At 41.3% G+C, this 18,670-nt stretch overlaps 1 protein-coding gene across 2 annotated transcripts in view; it reads left to right on the top strand.

The window, feature by feature from the left end:
- LOC121282961 (integrin alpha-E-like) overlaps positions 1-18,670 on the top strand; it is a 312,306-nt gene that overhangs the window by 56,461 nt on the left and 237,175 nt on the right. For both annotated transcript variants that reach the window (XM_041196807.1, XM_041196806.1), the window contains exons 5-7: positions 8,052-8,166; positions 10,287-10,346; positions 12,794-12,865. In XM_041196807.1, coding sequence (XP_041052741.1) covers positions 8,052-8,166; positions 10,287-10,346; positions 12,794-12,865 — 247 coding nt within the window. The remainder of the gene's footprint in view (positions 1-8,051; positions 8,167-10,286; positions 10,347-12,793; positions 12,866-18,670) is intronic.

Here is an 18,670-nt window from a genome sequence, read left to right as displayed (position 1 = left end):
GGTCTCCCCATGCCGCAGAGGCCTCCCTCAATTTGTCATATACCCGTGGAAGTGGGAAGAGACCCTTAATTGGTCTCATAAGTGTCTCAATTGGCTTCCTGATGTGTGGCCTGTTTGCCAGCTTTCCTGCCACTGGAAAAATGGCATGTTGGCAGGAAGACATTGGGCATGCCTCCCAGTGCTCCCTAGCCCATCACCAAGGGGCTGGTAAAATTCCAGCCTAAGAGTCTAAATGGAGCAGAGGATGAGCAAAGGGACCCAGGATTACAATTACACAAATCATTAAAAGTAGTGATAAAGGTTAATAAGGCCATTAAAAAAAGCAAGCCAAGCAGTGCGATTTACTTCTCAGGGAATAGAATTGAAAAGTGGAGAAGATGTGCTAAACCTGTAAAGAACCTTGGTTAGACTGCACTTGGAGTGCTACCATCATATTATGAAAAAGTGGTAGAGGCACTGGCGAGAATACATGCAGGATTTACAATTATAAAGCTAGAAATGCTAGATCTTGCTAATCAGGAAAAGATGAACAGGCTGAGTTTCTTTTCTTCTGAAGAAGCGAAGGTTGAGGAGTGGCCTAGTAGAAATTTTAACATTGTGAAAGGTTTTAACAGAAAAATAGAAAGAGATTGTTTTCACTTGTAGGAAAAAGCAAAATTAGAGGTCATCAATATAATATAGTTACCAAGAAATTAAATAGGGAATTCAGGAGAAACTTTTGATGAAATGTGGAAGTCTCTAGCAGAGGAAATAGTAGAGGCAAATAGCATAGATGCATTTAAGCGGAAGCTAGATAAACAGCTGAGGGAGAAAGGAAAAGCGGGTTATCATAATGAAGACATACCAGACAGTTTCAACCAGAAACAGATAACTTTATCACAGAGTGATTTTCAGATGCTACATGCTTGAACCAGGTCCTCGACAAGAAAAGCCCCGCACCCCCTGGATTACCTGCGCTTATTGGTCAGAGCCTCCAAGAACAATCACGTGACCCCTGATAGATAGTAGGACAATTACTATATTTACTCCCCCTTTATTTTTTGTTACAGTTTCGATTTACAGAGAACATTTGAATAACCCACAACATATACATATATACAAGTCAGGTGATTACAGATCAAATCTCTGAGGTGGTTTCTTTATTCAGTTAGAGTGATGTAGCTCTACCACTTGAGGTTCTTCCACAGGATTGACATGATCAGGAACTGCAGCACCAGATACATCATTAGAAAGTGGCAGTTTAGGGTTAGACAACTCTTCAGAGACATCAGGCATGTTTATTCTAGGTCAATCTGTCGCCTCAGGGGCTGATGGTTCGATGTTAATCACAGGAGGAATAGCTGGTCATTGGAATGTATCTCTATTCCTAAGATGATCCACATGTTTTTGAACAATTCAGCCCTCCACTTGCACCTTGAAGGACAAAGGACCAGTTTCTGAGACAATTGTACCAGGAACCCTACAAGGTCCACTTTCAAAATTCTGCACAAAAACTGTGTCTCCTACAGTGAATCTTCGAGCTTTGCTATGAATATGGTGATTCAATTTTTGATTACTCTGATTCTTCTCCAACTTTCCCTCTAAGTTTGGATACACCAGACTTAACCTTGTACGTAGGTGGCATTTCATCAATAATTCATAAGGCGTTGAACCCGTAGTTGCATGAGGCGTCGTACAATAATTGAGAAAAAAGTGGGAAAGTTGAGTTTCTGGAGTACCTTTGGATAACCTCGTCATTCCAGATTTGAAAGTTTGCACAACTCTTTCAGCTAAACCACTTGATGAAGAATGATTTGGTGCTGTTTTAATATGTCTGATTCCACTTAAAATCATGAATCTCTGAAACCTTGTCCTGGTAAAGACTACCGTTATAATAAATAACAATTTCCGTTAGCCCATGGATACTAAAATATTGACGCAACTTTTCGATAGTTGTGCCCGATGTTGGTGATCTGACTTCATACACATCCATCCTTTTAGAATGCACATCTATGATCAATAAAAACATGGTAGCTAAGAATGGTCCAATGTAATCAATATGTTGCCTGACTAAGGGTTGACCAGGCCACTCCCACGGATGTAATGGAGTTGAAACAGGCAACTTCCCTTATTGCTGACAATGGAGACAGTGCTTGACCATGCTTTCAATGTCACTGTCAATGTCTGGCCACCAGACATAGCTTTGCACAAGCATTTTCATCTTTGATATGCCTGGATGAGCACTTCTGTCAAGAGTGGTTCTCTTCATTGCAAAGGGACACAACTCTCGATCCCCACAAGAAGATCCATGGCGACAAATTAACTTTTTTGGGCATGGAATAATCTCATCTCTTCAGGTACAGGTGAATTTGACCACCCTTGCAATACAAGGTCTGCGACTTGCATATAAATGCAAGTTGTTACATACATGGAAGTGGGCAAAACTGCTAATAGCAGCTAATCTATTAATTTAAGGACAGTGAGGCAATCTAAACCTGTCGAGATCAGTGCTGGATTCTCAACTATTTACAATTTATATCAATGACTGATGGAGTGACCAAATGTATGGCTGCTAAATTTGCTGATGACACAAATATAGGTATAAAAGTAAGTTGTGAAGAAGACATAAGGAGTCTGCAAAGGAACATAGGAACAAGGAATCTGCAAAGGGAGGTGGTGGCATAGTGGTATTGTCACTAGACTAGTATTCCAACAACTCAGAGTGGGGATCTGGGTTCAAATCCCACCAGGGTAAATAGTGACATTTGGATCTAATGAAGTCTGAATTAAAAGCCATGAAAAACCGTTACTGATTGTTGCAAAAACCCATCTGATTCACTAAAGCCCTTCTTTTAGGGAAAGAAATTTGCTATCCTTACCAGATTATTATTTAAATGGAGAGAAACTTCAGAATGCTTCAGTGCAGAGGGATCTGGGTGTCCTCGTGCATGAATCACTGAAAGCTAGTATGCAGGTACAGCAGGTAATAAGGAAGGCAACTGGAATTTTGGCATTTATTGCTAAAGGAATAGAGTATAAAAATAGGGAAGTGTTGTTGCAACTGTACAAGGCATTCGTGAGACCGCACCTGGAGTACTGTGCACAGTTTTGGTCCCCTTACTTGAGGAAGGATGTAGTTGCATTGGAGGCTGTTCAAAGGAGGTTCACTAGATTGATTCCAGAGATGCGGGGCTTGTCTTATGAAGAGAGATTGAGGAGTTTAGGCCTATACTCACTAGAGTTTAGAAGGATGAGAGGAGATCTAATTGAGGTACATGAGATTCTAAAGGGGATTGACGAAATAGACGTGGAGTGGATGTTCCCCTTGTGGGACATTCTAGAATGAGAGGCCATAGTTTTAGGTTAAGGGGTGGTAGATTTAAATCAGAGATGAAGAGGAATTATTTTTCTCAAAGGGTTGTGAATCTCTGGAATTCACTACCTCGGAGTGCAGTGGATGACGGGACGCTGAATACATTTAAGAAGGAGATAGACAGATTTTTAATTAGTAACGGGTTGAAAGGTTATGGGGAGAGGGTGGGAAATTGGAGTTGAGGCTGAAGTGAGATCAGCCATGATCGTATTGAATGGCGGGGCAGGCTCGAGGGGCTGAATTGCCTACTCCTGCTCCTAGTTCTTATGTTCTTATGGTTGACTGTTAAAATGCCCCAATTGTGGATGGGCATTAAATATTGCGATGCCCATATCCCATGAATAAATGGAAAAAAAAGTTTAGTGAGTGTGCAAAATTTGGATATGGAGTATAATGTGGGAAAATGTGCAGTTGTCCACTTTAGCAGTAAGAATAGAAAAGCAGCATATTTAATTGGAGAGAGATTGTAGAACTCTGCTTTATTGTGGCATCTGGGTGTGCTGGTATATGAATTACAGATGTTTCATTTGCAGGTAGAGTGAACTTTGGCCTGAAGAGTAAAAAAGCAGAGTATCACCTAAACGGAGAATGACTGCAGAATTCTGCGATGCAGAGGGATTTAGGTGTCCTAGTGCATGAGTCACAAAAAGTTAGTATGTAGGTACAACAAGTATTTAAGAAAGCTAATGAAATGCTAAAATGCTATCCTTTATTCTGAGAGGAATTGAACGTAAAAATAAGGATGTTATGCTTCAGTTATACATGGCTTTGGTGAGACTGCATCTTGAATACTTTGTGCGGTTTTGGTCTCCTTATTTAAGGAAGGATGTAAATGCATTGGAAGTGGTTCAGAGGAGGTTTACTAGATTAATACCTGGAATGAGCGGGTTGTCTTATTAGGAAAGGTTGGACAGACTGGGATTGTTTCCACTGGAGTTTAGAAGAGGAAGGGGTGACTTGATTGAAATATATAAGATCTTGAACAATCTTGACAAGGTGGGCGAAGAAATGTTTCCTGTTGTGAGTGAGTCCAGAACTAGGGCACTGTTTTAAAATTAGGACAGATGAAGAGAAATTTTTTCTTTTGGATTGTTGTGCGACTTTGGAACACACCGCCCAGAAGGCAGTGGAGGTGGTATCATCGAATATCTTTAAGTCAGAGGTAGATAGATTCTTGTTAAATAAGGGAATCAAAGGTTATCGGGTAGATGGGAATGTGGAATTGGAAATACAAACAGACCAACTATGATCTTATTGAATGGCAGAGAAGGCATGATGGGATGAATGGTCTACTACTTCTATTTTGCATTTTGTATGTTTCGACAGAATTGGATCTCTGTTCGCCCAATTTCTAATTTGTTTTGCACACACAGGCGAAGAATCCAAGAAATCCAGTACAAGCACAACTTCTTGTGGCACTGGAGCATGTACAATGCTATCTGGTAACGGGACATGACTGAACGCTTCCGCATTTGCAATATGCAAGCCAGAATGGTGCATAAATGTATACTCATACACAGATAATATCAAAGCCCAACGTTGAATTCTTGCTGATGCTCTTGGCAGAATAGCTTTATCCTCACTGAATTATGGTCCGACACAATGGTGAAATGTTGTTCATGCAGGTACTGGTGAAATTTCTTCACTTTGAATATCACTGATAAATCTTCCTTTTCTAGTTGGGAATAATCCTTCTCTGCTGCGGAGAGGTTCTTGAGACATAGTCATTTGGCGTTTTTGATCCATCTTCCATTCTATGTGATAACACAGCTCCCACACCGTAAGGAGATGCATCACATGTTAATACCAATTCTTTTGATGGGCCGTAGTGTACCAATAACATAATGAATGTAATAGCTTCTTAACTTTCACAAAGACTTCTTCCTGTTGTGAATTCCATGACCAACGATGGTTCTTTTTTAACAACAATTGCATTGGTGCTAACACTGTTGACAAGTTTGGCAAGAAGCGGCTATAATAGTTGATCAAGTAAAGACCTGAGTTCGGTTACACTAGACGGAATGGGCGCATCTTTGATTGCTCTAACTTTCTCTTCTACCAGATGCAAACCCATGGCATCTGCCCTGTCACCCAGGTAAGTAACCTCTGGCATTTGGAATGTACATTTCTCTTTCTTTAATCGTACACCGGCTTCTAAGAATCTTCTTAGCACCTCTTCCTGGTTGGCCAAGTGTTCGGTTTCAGTTGGCCCTATGATTAGAACATCATCTCGGTATACTACTACGTGGGGAAGTCCTTGCAAAAGACTCTCCATTGTCCTTTGGAAGATTGCACATGCAGACAATACTCCAAAGGCTAGATGAGTGTATTGATACAAACCTTTGTGCTTGTTAATGGTTACGTACACTCTAGACGTGCTATCCAGCTCTAACTGTTGGTAAGCCTGGCTCATGTCCAGTTTTATATAGGATTTGCCTCCAGCTAGCTTCGCATATAAGTCGCCTATCCTTGGATAGGATATTTATCTAGTTTGGCTGCCTTGTTCACGGTCAATTTATAGTCCCCACAAATGTATATAGTCTGCTCAGTCTTCGCCACTGGAACTATGGGTGCTGCCCATTCCGAAAATTGGGCTGGATGATGCCCAGCTTTTCTAACCGGCAAGTTCTGCATCCACCTTCTCCTTTAAGGCATAAGGCACAGGCCTGGCCATAAAGAACCAGTGTGTTGCCTGAGAATCCACATATATTTTTGCATGAAAGCCTTTTAACTTCCCTAATTTGTCATGAAATATACTGTCGTATTTCCTTAGCAATTCAGGAACTCTTCCTGTTCTCAAGTGAAATATCAGACCAGTTGAGCTTGATTCTTTTGTAACCAGACTCGGCCCAGATGACGAGGTCCTTCACCTGTTACTATGATCATTGGAAGCTGGGCTGTCTGTTGCCTATAGAACACAGGTACTGTGATGATGCCCTTTACCTGCATGGATTCCTCAGTGTATGTCTTCAATTGAGCTTTTGTTCGCTCCAGATTCAGTGGCTGGTACCTTCATTTAGGTATTTAAATATGTGTGCTCCCACCACTGTGGTTGGGACTCCAATATCTACCTCCATTATTAGTGGCTTCCCATTAACTTGGATTGTGACAGTAATAGGTTCAGTTTTTACTGCTGTGACATTGTACAGAGAATAGATGTTGGTATCGGCAGCTTCAGGTTCTGTTGTATTATTCAATTCAATCATATTGGTTTGCTGCCTTATGAGTTGATTAGATTTTGCCCTGCATTGCTTTATTACATGACCTTTCTTATGGCAGTAATGGCACTCTGCCTCCTTGAATCTGCAGGTGTCCATTACGTGGTCACCCCCACTGTCAGTCGCTGCTGAAATGTTTCTACCAGGCCTTTTCGTTTTTCTAACAGTGGACATTGCCTCTTGCTTTGCTGCTGTGCCTCTGGTTTTTGTGCCATGCCCAGCAGTAGGATCCTGCCCCACATAAAAAAACAATGCCATGTTGTATGTTTTGTAAAACCTATGAGTCTCTTGCAGCACTTTCCATGGCTAGTGCTATTTCCAATCGATGTTGATTTCTGTGAGTAAACAAAGTTGAATATCGTCGTCGTGAACTGCACAAACTAATCAGTTTCCGAAGTTGCAATGCTTTGTCAACTGCTTCAACTTCACTATTTAAGTTGCGATGGACTCTAACGGGGCCTTGACCCTGGAATTAAACTTAAAGCTCTGCATTATTACTGATGGCTTTGGCTGGTAATGCGTTTTCACGAGGTCTACTAATTCATTAAAACACTTAGAATTGAGCGCATTCGGGGCTGTCAGACTGCGGATGAGATTGTATGTCTTGCTAAAACATACACTCAAAAGGATTGCTTTCTGCTTCTCCTCCACGGTAATTTTGTTTGCCATAAGATAAAAACCAAGGTGCTCTGCATTCTGGCTCCTGTCTTCCATAGCTGTATCGTGAGGGTCGATTCTGCCGAAGAGTGGCATAACTGGCGAGTATTCTTTTCTTTTCTCTTAAGATATGATGTACTCACATTCACAAGGCGAGATGCAGCATTGGAGCTATTTTACCCTCGTTACCAAATGTAATTACTTGACGTACCAGATAGGTTTCAACCAGACACAGATAACTTTATTACAGAGAGCTTTTCAGAAGCTGCATACTTGAACCTGGTCCTCAACAAGAAAATCCCCACCTCCCGGATTACCCGCACTTAGGGCTTATAGGTCAGAGTCTCCCAGAACGATCATGTGACCCCTGATAGACAGTAGGAAAGGCTATACCTTCAATTACTACAGTTATACTGATATAATTAGATGAGAAAGGATGGGAATAAACTTGAGTGGAGCACAAATGGACTGGTTGGACTGCATTGCCTGTTTCTGTGCTGTACCTTGTAGCTCCTTGTACTGGAAGGAAAATAATGTACAGGGCTACAGACAAAGATCAGTAGAATAAAATTAATTGGAGAGCTCTACCATAGAGCCAGCACAGGCATAATGGGCTGAATGGCCTTTTCCTGTGCTGCAATATACTATGATTCTCTGAGTTTGAATTTATACTTTCTTTTACTCTTCTTCAGCCTCATTCTTTTGGTTAGCTGAGAGGTTAAACACATTATGGGAATAGTAATGTTCCCATCATTATGAAATAGGCTTCATTGTGACTTTAGAACAAATGACTATGAGAGCTAACAACTATAATAATATTACAGCTGTGTCAGCAACACCGGAAACGGCCTCATAAGAACAGTGAAAATTTGAATGGAGTTTGCACATTCCTGTCTTCAGAACTAAAGGAAACATCTTCTTTTGACACTGCCTCATTGGGTGTGTATAGATATCTTCAGTTCATATCTTTCTTGTACATTGATTAATGATTGTATTCAACAGGCCCTGAATTCTCTAGATTATTAGTTGCCTTCTGAAAAATTCTGAATGGGAATGGATGGATGATCTGTTATTTTGCTTGATCGTTTTGGGGGGTCAGAAGTGATGTGGTAGAATCTTTCCTTGGGAGATTACTGAGTGGAGACCACATTTGGAGAACTCTGGAAGATTTCTGGGTAAATTGGATTCTTGGATTGAACAAATGTTTCTCGTTCTAGGTGGTAAGGAATGTGTGGGCTGTGCCAATAAATTACTTTCTTGATGTCTTGAAAGCCACATAAAACTTTGACAGGCACTGAGAAAGGGAGAATGTCACTGAACTGTTCAAATGAAAGAGAGAACGTTAAAGGGCTTTGTGTTGAAGAGTCAGCATTCTCAACCTTGCCATTGCATAGAAGGATCAGTGGGGAGAGGAAACATCAGAGTCATTCTGAATCAATTACCCACCCCTGGATCAGGAATGAGGAATTGAACCCCTCAAGCACCCCTGGATCAGGAATTCAGACACTGAATCCCTTCTACACACCCCATGGATCAGGAGCCTAGATACTGAACCCTTTACGCAACCTTTTATCAGGAATTCAGATATGGAACCCCTTGCACATCCCCTGGATCAGAAGTTCAAATGAAAAGTTAACCTATTTCTCCCTCTTTCATAGAATCATAGAAAAATGCAGCACAAAAGAGGGCCATTCAGCCCACCATGCTTATGCTGGCTCTTTGAAAGATATATACAATTCATCCCATGCCCCTCACCCTGCTCCTTTCCTCTAGCTCTGTAATTTTCCATTTTCAAATATTTATTCAACTGCCTTTTGCAAGTTATTATTGAATCTGCTTTCACCAGCCTTTCAAGAAGTGCACATTCCAAATCATAACTCACCGCATTAATTGTTTTTCACTCAAATCACTTCTAGTTCTTTTGCCAATTCCCTTTCAGGTAACGGTTGTCATGGTGCAGTTCCACCATATTTGGTTTTATCAGATTTACCATATTCTCAGTATATATCCCCATCTCTCAGGTACTAGGGTAATGAACATAATGGAATGGAGATAATTCTGGAAAGAGAGATTGAAGCCTGAAGTGTTGTTCATATTAGAATTAATAATGTAGCATAGGGCAGAATGGTGATGTCTGAGCAGTCTAAGATAGTAAGTTCTGGTGGAGCTAAAATAGAGGCATAACTCAGGGTAAATAGGCGAGAAGGTGAGGGGGAATATAGCAAAAGAAGGAATATGAAGAAATAGAAGGTAAAAGGGTGCTGACGAATATAAATGAGGCAGGGCCCAGTATTTACATGTGAATATGCAAGGCAGTAAAATTAGTAGGAGAGCTCACGTGGAAGGATTGATGTAACCTTGGTAGAAAACACATCAGCTAAATTCTACAGAGTTGTAGAAATTTTGAGCACAGGAGACCATTTGACCTATTGCCTTCTTTCTAAAAGAGCATTCTATTCCTCTGACCTTTCTTCACAACTTTCTATATTCTTCTTTGAAATATATGTCCAAAAGCATTTCTGGATTTTGCTTCCATTCCTGTTTCAATTTCCAGTCAGGTATTTCATTCAGCAACACTCCTAAACTCATCCTTTCTTTGGGGGTAAGAGCAGGGTGTGGGGGCATGGGGCTAGTTGTATAGATCTTTCAAAGAGCCAGCACAGGCACACCAAGTTGAATGGCCCTCTTTTGTGCTGTATATTTCTATGATTCCATGAAAAAGGGAGAAACAGATTAACTCTAATTCTAATTAGTGACTCAATAATGAATGGAAACACATTTGCTCCAATTATCTCATGAATATCCCTTCAAGTTATGAGCACCTCTTTTCTAATCTCCTTTTAACCTTCCTTGTGCTCGTGAGAAGAGAGACTCGGATTAAAGCAGGTAGCTGCAGTTGAAGAGCTACTGCCTATGTAGGCCCAGTAGACAAATGGCTTCCTGCTCTGCTATCATTTTAGGTTTCAACTGTGATATTTGATATATTATTTAATTATGTTAATTTTTAATTGATATTATGGAAAATAAACAGTGAAACAACTTTTCTGGTTTACTTGTAGTGGAATCCAGTGTTGGGAATAACGACAATAGCAAGCTGGAAAGACTTGAAGAGTTTGCAAGTAAATTTATCATTTTTCTTTTAAAACCTCAATAAATTTGTAAGGATTTTTTCCAGTAAGCAGCTTTTGTATTGTAAAATGTTGAAATTGGGTTGAAGAATGGGATAAAAACAGAAAATTCTGGAAATACTCAGCAGGTCAGGCAGCATTTATGGGGAAAGAAACAGTTAACATTTCAGGTCAATGACCTTTCAGCAGAACCATTTCAGTTGACAGGTCATCGATATGAAGCATTAACTCTGTTTCTTTCTCCACAGATGTGGCCTAACCTGTTGAGTATTTCCAGCATTGTCTGTTTTTATTTCAAATTAGCAGCGTTCCCAGAATTTTGCTTTTGTATGAAGAATGGGATGTTGTGACAGATTAGGGTGTGAGCCTACATATCCATGGTGCCCCAGAGCACCTTTAATCATTGGGCTGGATTTAAAGCTCCCCCCACCACCACCCCCCCGACAATGCACCTCCCCCCTCCCCCACCAATGGGTTTGAAGGTGGTCCATCCAGCCCATTGTATCTTCAACAAACATTACAACATCTAGACCAGGAATGAGGATAAGATCCAAAGTTCCTCTCTTCATGAGGACAACTGGGACAGACCCTAACAACGTAAAATAAGGTTGTACTTATCAGATTTCCCACATTGTTTAAATATTCATCTACTCCTGTGCCCTATTGCTGCAAACATTCATTAAAAAAAAGTCCATTGCGAAAATCAGCCATTCGGCCCAACAAGTAAGTTCTACCCAGACATCATACATGATTACGCTTATTATTTACTGTTTCTGTCACTGGCCTATCCACCCCAACCTATCCTTTTAAAATCCACTGTACCATTTCAACTGAATTTTAGAATGATCATTAAGATTCAACCATATTTCAAAGATGCTTGTATAGAAACCCTCTAGAGAAGCAAATGCTAGTAATTCCAACACTAGAGTCTCAGAAGGTGGTGGAGGTGGGGGTCATTGAATGTTTTTAAGGCAGAGGTAGATGGATCCTTGTTAGGCAAGGGAATCAAAGGTTATCGGGTTTAGATGGGAATGTGGAAATCGAAACACAAGATCAGCCATGATCTTATTGAATGATGGAGCAGGCTCGAGGGGCCGAATGGTCTACTCCTATTCCTATTTCTTATGTTCTTAATACTTCTAGATATTATACACAAACATTTTAGGCCTTTTGTAAGCCTCAAAAGGTTTCCTTTCAGAAATTGCCTTGTCCTTTGTAATAAGTTTTAGTGTTGCCAGCAGCTGGTCTTTGGTCTTCAGTACTATGGAACACAGAATGAGCAAAATAGTGCCTGGTTCTTCTTTTTACATTATGGCCAACCTTTCAGTCTGAGCCACCTTAGATGTCCTGAAACATTTGCACTCTCCACCAAGTATCTTCTAGTATCGATAAACACCTTCTTTACTCTGAACCTCCAGGCAGCCAGTGAAGCCAATGATTCTGCCCATCCTTTCTGACAAACCACAGACCACAGCATCTATATCAACACTCCTCGTCCCCACACAGGAGGAGTCAGGAGGTGGGCGGGGAGCATAACTCTGGTCCTTTATTCTTAACTTTACTGATAATTCTATCCTCATGAGGACAGACCATCTATGTATCATTTGCACCCATGTATGTAAAGCAATCACAGATACCTGACATCCCACTTCACCAAAGCATCTAACCTACTATCTTTGATCTTAACCCTAGCTCCCCGAAAGCACACTGTCTTGGTGAATGACTTACCTCTGCACAAAAAAACTATCTGCTTATTCCTACATTACAACAAAGACATTTGAAATGTACTTAATTGGTTGTAAAGCATTGTGCAGTGTCCTAAGGATGTGAATAACTCTATATAAATGAGTATATAAAAGCTTTCTTTTATCTGACTATGGAGTTGCCAACTAACTAGGCTGAGCTATTGTCTAACTTTGTGAGAAAAAACACCTCGAGATGCTTCTCAGAAGATTCCAGCCATTGTTCAGTTGCCAGCACCCTTGCTTCTGGGTCAGAAGGCTGTGAATTCAAATGCTACTCCAGGGAACTGAGCACCAAAATAGCCTGACACTCTTAAGCAGTACTTGGGAATCTTGCATTGTTTAGTGGTGTCGTTGTTGAATGAGACAATAAACCAATACCCTGTCTGCCCTCTCAGGGGGATGTAAAGGCCCCACAGCCGCTATTTGAAAAGAGCAGGCCCCTTAACCAACATGCACTAAAAACAGGTTCTCACATTGCTGTTGGTGGAACCTTACTCTGTGAAAATTTGCTGCGGTGTTTCCTACATTCCTAAAGTCAACCTGGGTTATTGGAGTTGGACACAATTTCTGACTCAGAGGAGAGAGTGCTACCATTGATTCAATGCTGACATACACAGCAAACCAAATATATTACAAATGGATTTGGTTTGAGCTGAAGGCCCTGTTGGTGATAATAATTTATTGTAATTTCAGGAAAAGACAAGCTAATTACTGCCAAGAACAACAACAACAACAACAACAACAAAGAAGACAGTGAATTCTCAGGTAATTGACCACTACATAATGCATAGGCTATCTGCAGATTAAAAGAAATTCCAGACTCTCTGGGCCAGTTACTATTTTGTTGAATTAATTTAGCACAGTATGATGTTCAAACTATAACTAATATTAAGATAATAAATCTAAATTGTCAGCAATAGCTTTATTAATAATAATAATCGTATAGAACTACAATAGGGAAAAGTTATAAACGCTGCTATGTTGCGGGGGGGCGGTGTTTACTCCTGTAAAATAAACAATAGACATATCACTTACGAGACTTAGCATGGACTCTGATCCTGAAACAATGCCACCATATATTACAGAATATTACAATTACAAAGCATTTGCAGCACATTCAGTCTAACAGGCCTATATCAGTGTTTATGCTTCACATGAGCTTCTTCTCGCCTATACTTCATCTAACTCCACCAACATATCCTTCTGTTCTTTTCTCCCTCGTGTTTACCAGTTTCCCCTTAAGTGCACCTATATTAATGATCTCAACTATTCCATGGTTAGTGTTCCATATTCTAACCACTTACTTGGTAAAGAACTTTCTCCTGAATTCCCTATTGGACTTATTAGTGACTATCTTATACTTATGACCCCTAGTTCCATTCTCACCCACAAATGGAAACATTTTCTCTTAAGGGCTGAATTTTACACTCCCCTGCTGGCAGGTTTGAAGGCAGGAGGGCATGTAAAATTCAGAGGACAGCCTACCGCTGCCTACCAATGCAATTGACAATTGGCACCTTGAGGAACAGCAGGAGGAAGAGAAGAGGATAAACAACAGGAGTAGTCACTCACCTGGTTGCCAGAGAGAACTGTGATGGACTTATCCAAGCACAATTCAACTGACCTGAGGATGTGCAACCATTATGGCACAACAATGCTGAACCCATTGGGAACACCCCACCCCACAACACAAAGTATCCCCACAGCCAATAATCTTTTGCCAATCACCGTAACTTGGTGTCCTCTGTTTCTTGACTTTGGCCAATGGGAACAGTTTCCCTCTATCTACTCTGTCCTTACCCTTATGAATTTGCACACCTCTATGAAATTTCCCCTTAGACTTCTCTTCTTTGCCAACCTACCCTCGTAACTGAAGTGTTTCATCCCCAGAACACACTTAATTTTCCAGACCCACTTCATCAAATTTAGGGCTGCGGGGAGTCGGAGCCTATGCCGACAGACAACGGGCACCCAGGACAGGACGCGAGTCCATCACAGGGCACACACTCACATGCACACACACAAACACACAAAAAGGGGCAATTTACTGTAGCCAATTCACCTAACCAGCATGTTTTTGGACGGTGGCAGGGAACCGGAGCACCCGGAGAAATCCATGCTGACATGGGTGGGGAGGGGTGGAGTGGGGTTGGGGGGGGGGGGGGGGTGGCCTGAAGCTGCGAGGCAGCAGCACTAACCACCACACCAGAAACATTCTTGTAAATCCTTTTTGCACCGTCTCCAATGCCTTCTCATTCTTCCTAAAGTGTGGTGCCCAAAATTAGACACAATACTCCAGCAGAGGCCAGTCATTTCCAGAAAGCTGATCCTCTATCTGTTTACCCTATCTTGTGAGCATCACTTCCTCTGAGGTGACAGGTGGCTGAGGAGAAGGCAGTTGCTGCTCCTGTTGCTGTTGCTCTTGTGTTAGTAGTGCTGTTTCTGCTGCTGCTGGTGTTGGTAGTGCTGGTCTTTTTCTTCCTCATCTAAATTTTGAGATCGAGCTGCATAAAATGCTCCCATGCTGCAGTGAAGGGTGACAGATGGGAAGTGGAGATCATAGTCAAAAAAAGCTCAAAATAGCAAAAATGCCAGCCAAAGTTTTGGAAATTACCTCTGAAGCAGTGCAAACATGCTTTTAGAACAGGTCCTGTAAGCAAAAGATTTCAATTAGGTAAAAGGCAGCTGTCCTAGTTTAGAGTTTAAAGAATTTCGATCCAATATCACAATCCCATCAATCCCTGCTCTGTTCTTGTCTTGTTGACCCTAGCAAGTATCAGACAGCTTGGGAAACCCATGTGGTGGCAGTTAAAGCCAGAATCTAGTAAATCTTCAGGCAATTGCTTTTAGCATATTTAAATCGCAGGCTCACGAGTTCCACACGGATTTCCCTCACCTTTTGAAACATGCCTCAATTAAATGTGGAGGTTGGGGGGGTTTCTGCTGACTTCCTGACATGCTTACCTTTTTTGATGTTTTAATCCTCAGCAGACATCAATACCACCCCCATCCCCTTGTAGGTTAAAATTCCACTCAGTACTTCAGCTGAAACTTTATCAGTAATTCGTAAATATAAAGGTAATTTTCACTGTGCTCCTGCACAACCTTTAAAATTATACCATTTTGTTTATATTACCTCTCTTCATTCTGCCAAACAAATACATCATTTTATATTTCTCTGCAGTAAAAGGCAACTGCTATGTGTCTGCATTTTCATTTGCTGTAAAGCTTTGAAATTATGCCCTATATCGAAGTCATTATTATACATGAAACAGAACAGTGGGACTCATATACTGATCTTTAGGGCACACTTCCCACCAGTTTGAAGAATAACCATTCACCACTACACTCTGCTTTCTCTTTCTCAGCAAACTTCACATTCACCCAGCATAGTAATTATAGTTTTGGGAAATGTTGGACTGTAGCTTTAAGAATAATCCTTTGCTGTAAAATCACATGACCTGTGTAAACCAATATATTAGCAGCATGAGGAACCTCTACTGGAGAGTTCTTCTTTAGTTATGAAGTTTGAGGCATATGTATTGTTGCTACTGCTGTCTTGTAATAAAGTCAAATGTTTCCACTAAGAAAAGTTGTCTGAAGATCAACTCTATAACAAACTGGCGAAGGAGAATAAATCAGAATTGTGCAGTATCTTGCCCAGTGATTGAGAGTACCTAAGTTCATTAAAAGTAAAAGAAGATACACTCATCCAAAATGCCACAATTTGGCAGAATTGATCCCTATGAGCCAGCCATAGACGATTGGTCTCAATATATAGAACGAGTCACATTCTACTTCCAAGCAAACAAAATCATGGGGGAAGAAAAGAGAGTGATCCTCCTGAGTATTTGTGGGAGCAAAACCTACAATTTAATTCAAAGCTTGATGGCCCCGAGTGCCCCAGATTCAAAGACTTTCAGTGAATTCGTAGGCCTCATTAAGGGACATTTTCAACCCCAGCCCTCAGTCACAGTGCAGAATTTCAAGTTCAATTCACAGAATAGAGCTCTGTAAGGCAATTGCTACCTATTTGGCGAACTTAAAACGTCTAACGGAATATTGTGATTTTGGTGAAACCCTGAATGACATGCTCAGAGATCGTTTAGTTTGTGGTGTGCAGGAAGACACTATTCAGTGGAGACTGCTGGGTGAAGTGAATCTTGATTTTAAGAAAGCATTAGAATTAGTGCTGGTGATGGAAAGTGCTGTAAGGAATTCATAAGCAGGGGGCGCAAAATGGCGCCGTGCTCCAAATTTGGCGGGAACAATCAGCTGAAAATGGCTCAAAAAGCCGGGACACTGCCGCAAAGTGGGAAACAGTCCCCGCTAACCAAAAATTGAGGGGAAACAGCTTAGCAACTAAATCGAAAAATAACTTTCAGCGACGTGGAAACAATCAATCTTCTAGCAATTGGCAATTTAGAAAAGAAGAATGGTATTTTTGTCACAGAAGTGGATACAGAATGAGACAGTGCAAAGTGAGATTTAAACAGGCTTCCAAACAACAAATGAAGTCCAATGAAGTCTATAGTGTAGAAAAGCTTGAAACAACCAATTCTGACATTTATTCACGGTTTAACATGAAAGTGGGGAAGACAGAGCCAATATTTGTTACAGTGCAAGTGAATGGTAAACCATTAAAAATGGAAGTAGACATGGGTGCTTCTACCACTGTAATAGGAGAACACACTTTCAGACATTTAAAGGTGATGAACAATTAAAATTGGAACAAACATCTGCCAAGTTGAAAATGTACACAGGCGAAGAAATCCAAGTAAAATGTATCACCAGAGCAGCTGTTCATTATAGAAACCAATCAACATATCTAATGGTATTAAAAGGCAGAGGACCAAGCCTCCTAGGTCAAAATTGGTTGAGGGAAATTAACCTTGATTGGCCTGTGAGATCTCAAACGGAAGCTGGAAGAGCTCCTGTCTTGAAAAAGGAACAAGGATGATTTGTGTCCCAGACTTCAGAAAGAGCCTGGAGAGTCCAAAGACTACAACAGGATGAAAAAGGAGTGTGTAAGGATTCAACAACCTGAAGAAATGAAGATTGCCTTAAACAATGACACAGAAGAGCAGCAGAAGAAATTCAAGTAGACTCTGCTGAATGACAGAGTTCAAAATGAAGTGAGTACCCTTCACAAAGAAAAGGAAAACCTGTTGAAAGGGGCCTTCACACACTACAAGATTCCTTCAGGTCAAAGTTTGTGCCTCTGAAAAAATTTGAAGAGAAATAAAGATTTTGGCACATCTCTGAACAAACTGAAGAACCAGTTGGCAGAGAAGACGCAGCAATGTTCAAGTTTCAGGAAGAAGCCAACAAGAAAGAGACTGAAGAGCTGAAGAGTCAGCTAAATGAAGCTAAAGAGGCTGGGAAGCAAAAGTCATAGAATTTTCCAAGATGCGAGCAGATAATGAAGTCTTGGATAGCTTAGCTACCGAATTAAGGCAAGCTTGCATCTGAGAGAAGTTTGACTGATAGTGAAGTCAAAAAGAAGGCAGAGACAAAATTCTCCGTAAAAAAAGAAGACATGTAGAAAGATGCAAAATTACTGATGAGGAGCCACCTTCAGACAAGACTGATTCCAATACTTCCCAATTTGGAGGGGAAGGTGGAGAAACGTCAAGGAAACCAAAAAGCGACTCATTGGCCTGAATTTTTCAGGCAGCAGGCAGGCTTGGCGGGAGTGGGTCGATCACCGCCTGGGCCAATTAAGGACCACCCAGCATAAGGCGCGAGCCGCAGTGCAACCTGTGCTAGCGGGTGGGGGGAGAAGAGAAAGTCAGGGCCAGCGCTCTTTTGCACATGTAGAGTACAGAAAGTGCAGGGTAGAGCTTAAGAAAGCAATTATGAGAGCAAAGAGGGGATATGAGAAAGCTTTGGCTGGTAAAAGTAGGGAAAGTCCCAAGATATTCTATAACTATATCAATGGGAAGAGGATAACCAGGGAACATAGGGCCCATTAGGGACCAAGGGGGTACTCTATGGGTGGAGCCAGAGGACATCGGTAGAGTGTTGAACAAATACTTCACATCCGTCTTCACCCAAGAGAATGAGAATGAAGGTATGGAACTCGGGGAGAGAGGCTGCGAGGTTCTTGAGCAAATTGATATAGGGAGTGACAAGGTATTAGAGGTATTGGCAGGCCTCAAAGTGGACAAATCTCCAGGTCCAGATGATTTGTATCCCAGACTGCTGAGGGAGGCAAGGGGGGAGATCGCAGGGGCTCTGAACCAAGTTTTTAATTCCTCTCTGGCCACGGGGGAGGTGCCAGAGGACTGGAGAACAGCTAATGTGGTGCCGCTATTTAAGAAGGGTTGTAGAGAGAAGCCAAGGAACTACAGGCGAGTGAGTCTCAAGTCAGTGGTAGAGAAACTTCTGGAGAAAATTCTGAAGGAGAGAATCTATCTCCATTTGGTGAGGCAAGGTTTTATCAGGGATAGTCAGCATGGCTTTGTCAGAGGGAGGTCATGCCTAACAAATCTGATTGAATTTTTGAGGAGGTGACCAGATGAGGGTAGTGCAATTGATGTAGATTATATGGATTTCAGCAAAGTCTTT

Source organism: Carcharodon carcharias, chromosome 10 (assembly GCF_017639515.1).
Source record: "Carcharodon carcharias isolate sCarCar2 chromosome 10, sCarCar2.pri, whole genome shotgun sequence".
Taxonomy (NCBI): domain Eukaryota; kingdom Metazoa; phylum Chordata; class Chondrichthyes; order Lamniformes; family Lamnidae; genus Carcharodon; species Carcharodon carcharias.
Note: the sequence above shows the minus strand (reverse complement) of the source record. Positions and strands in the feature narration are given on the sequence as shown.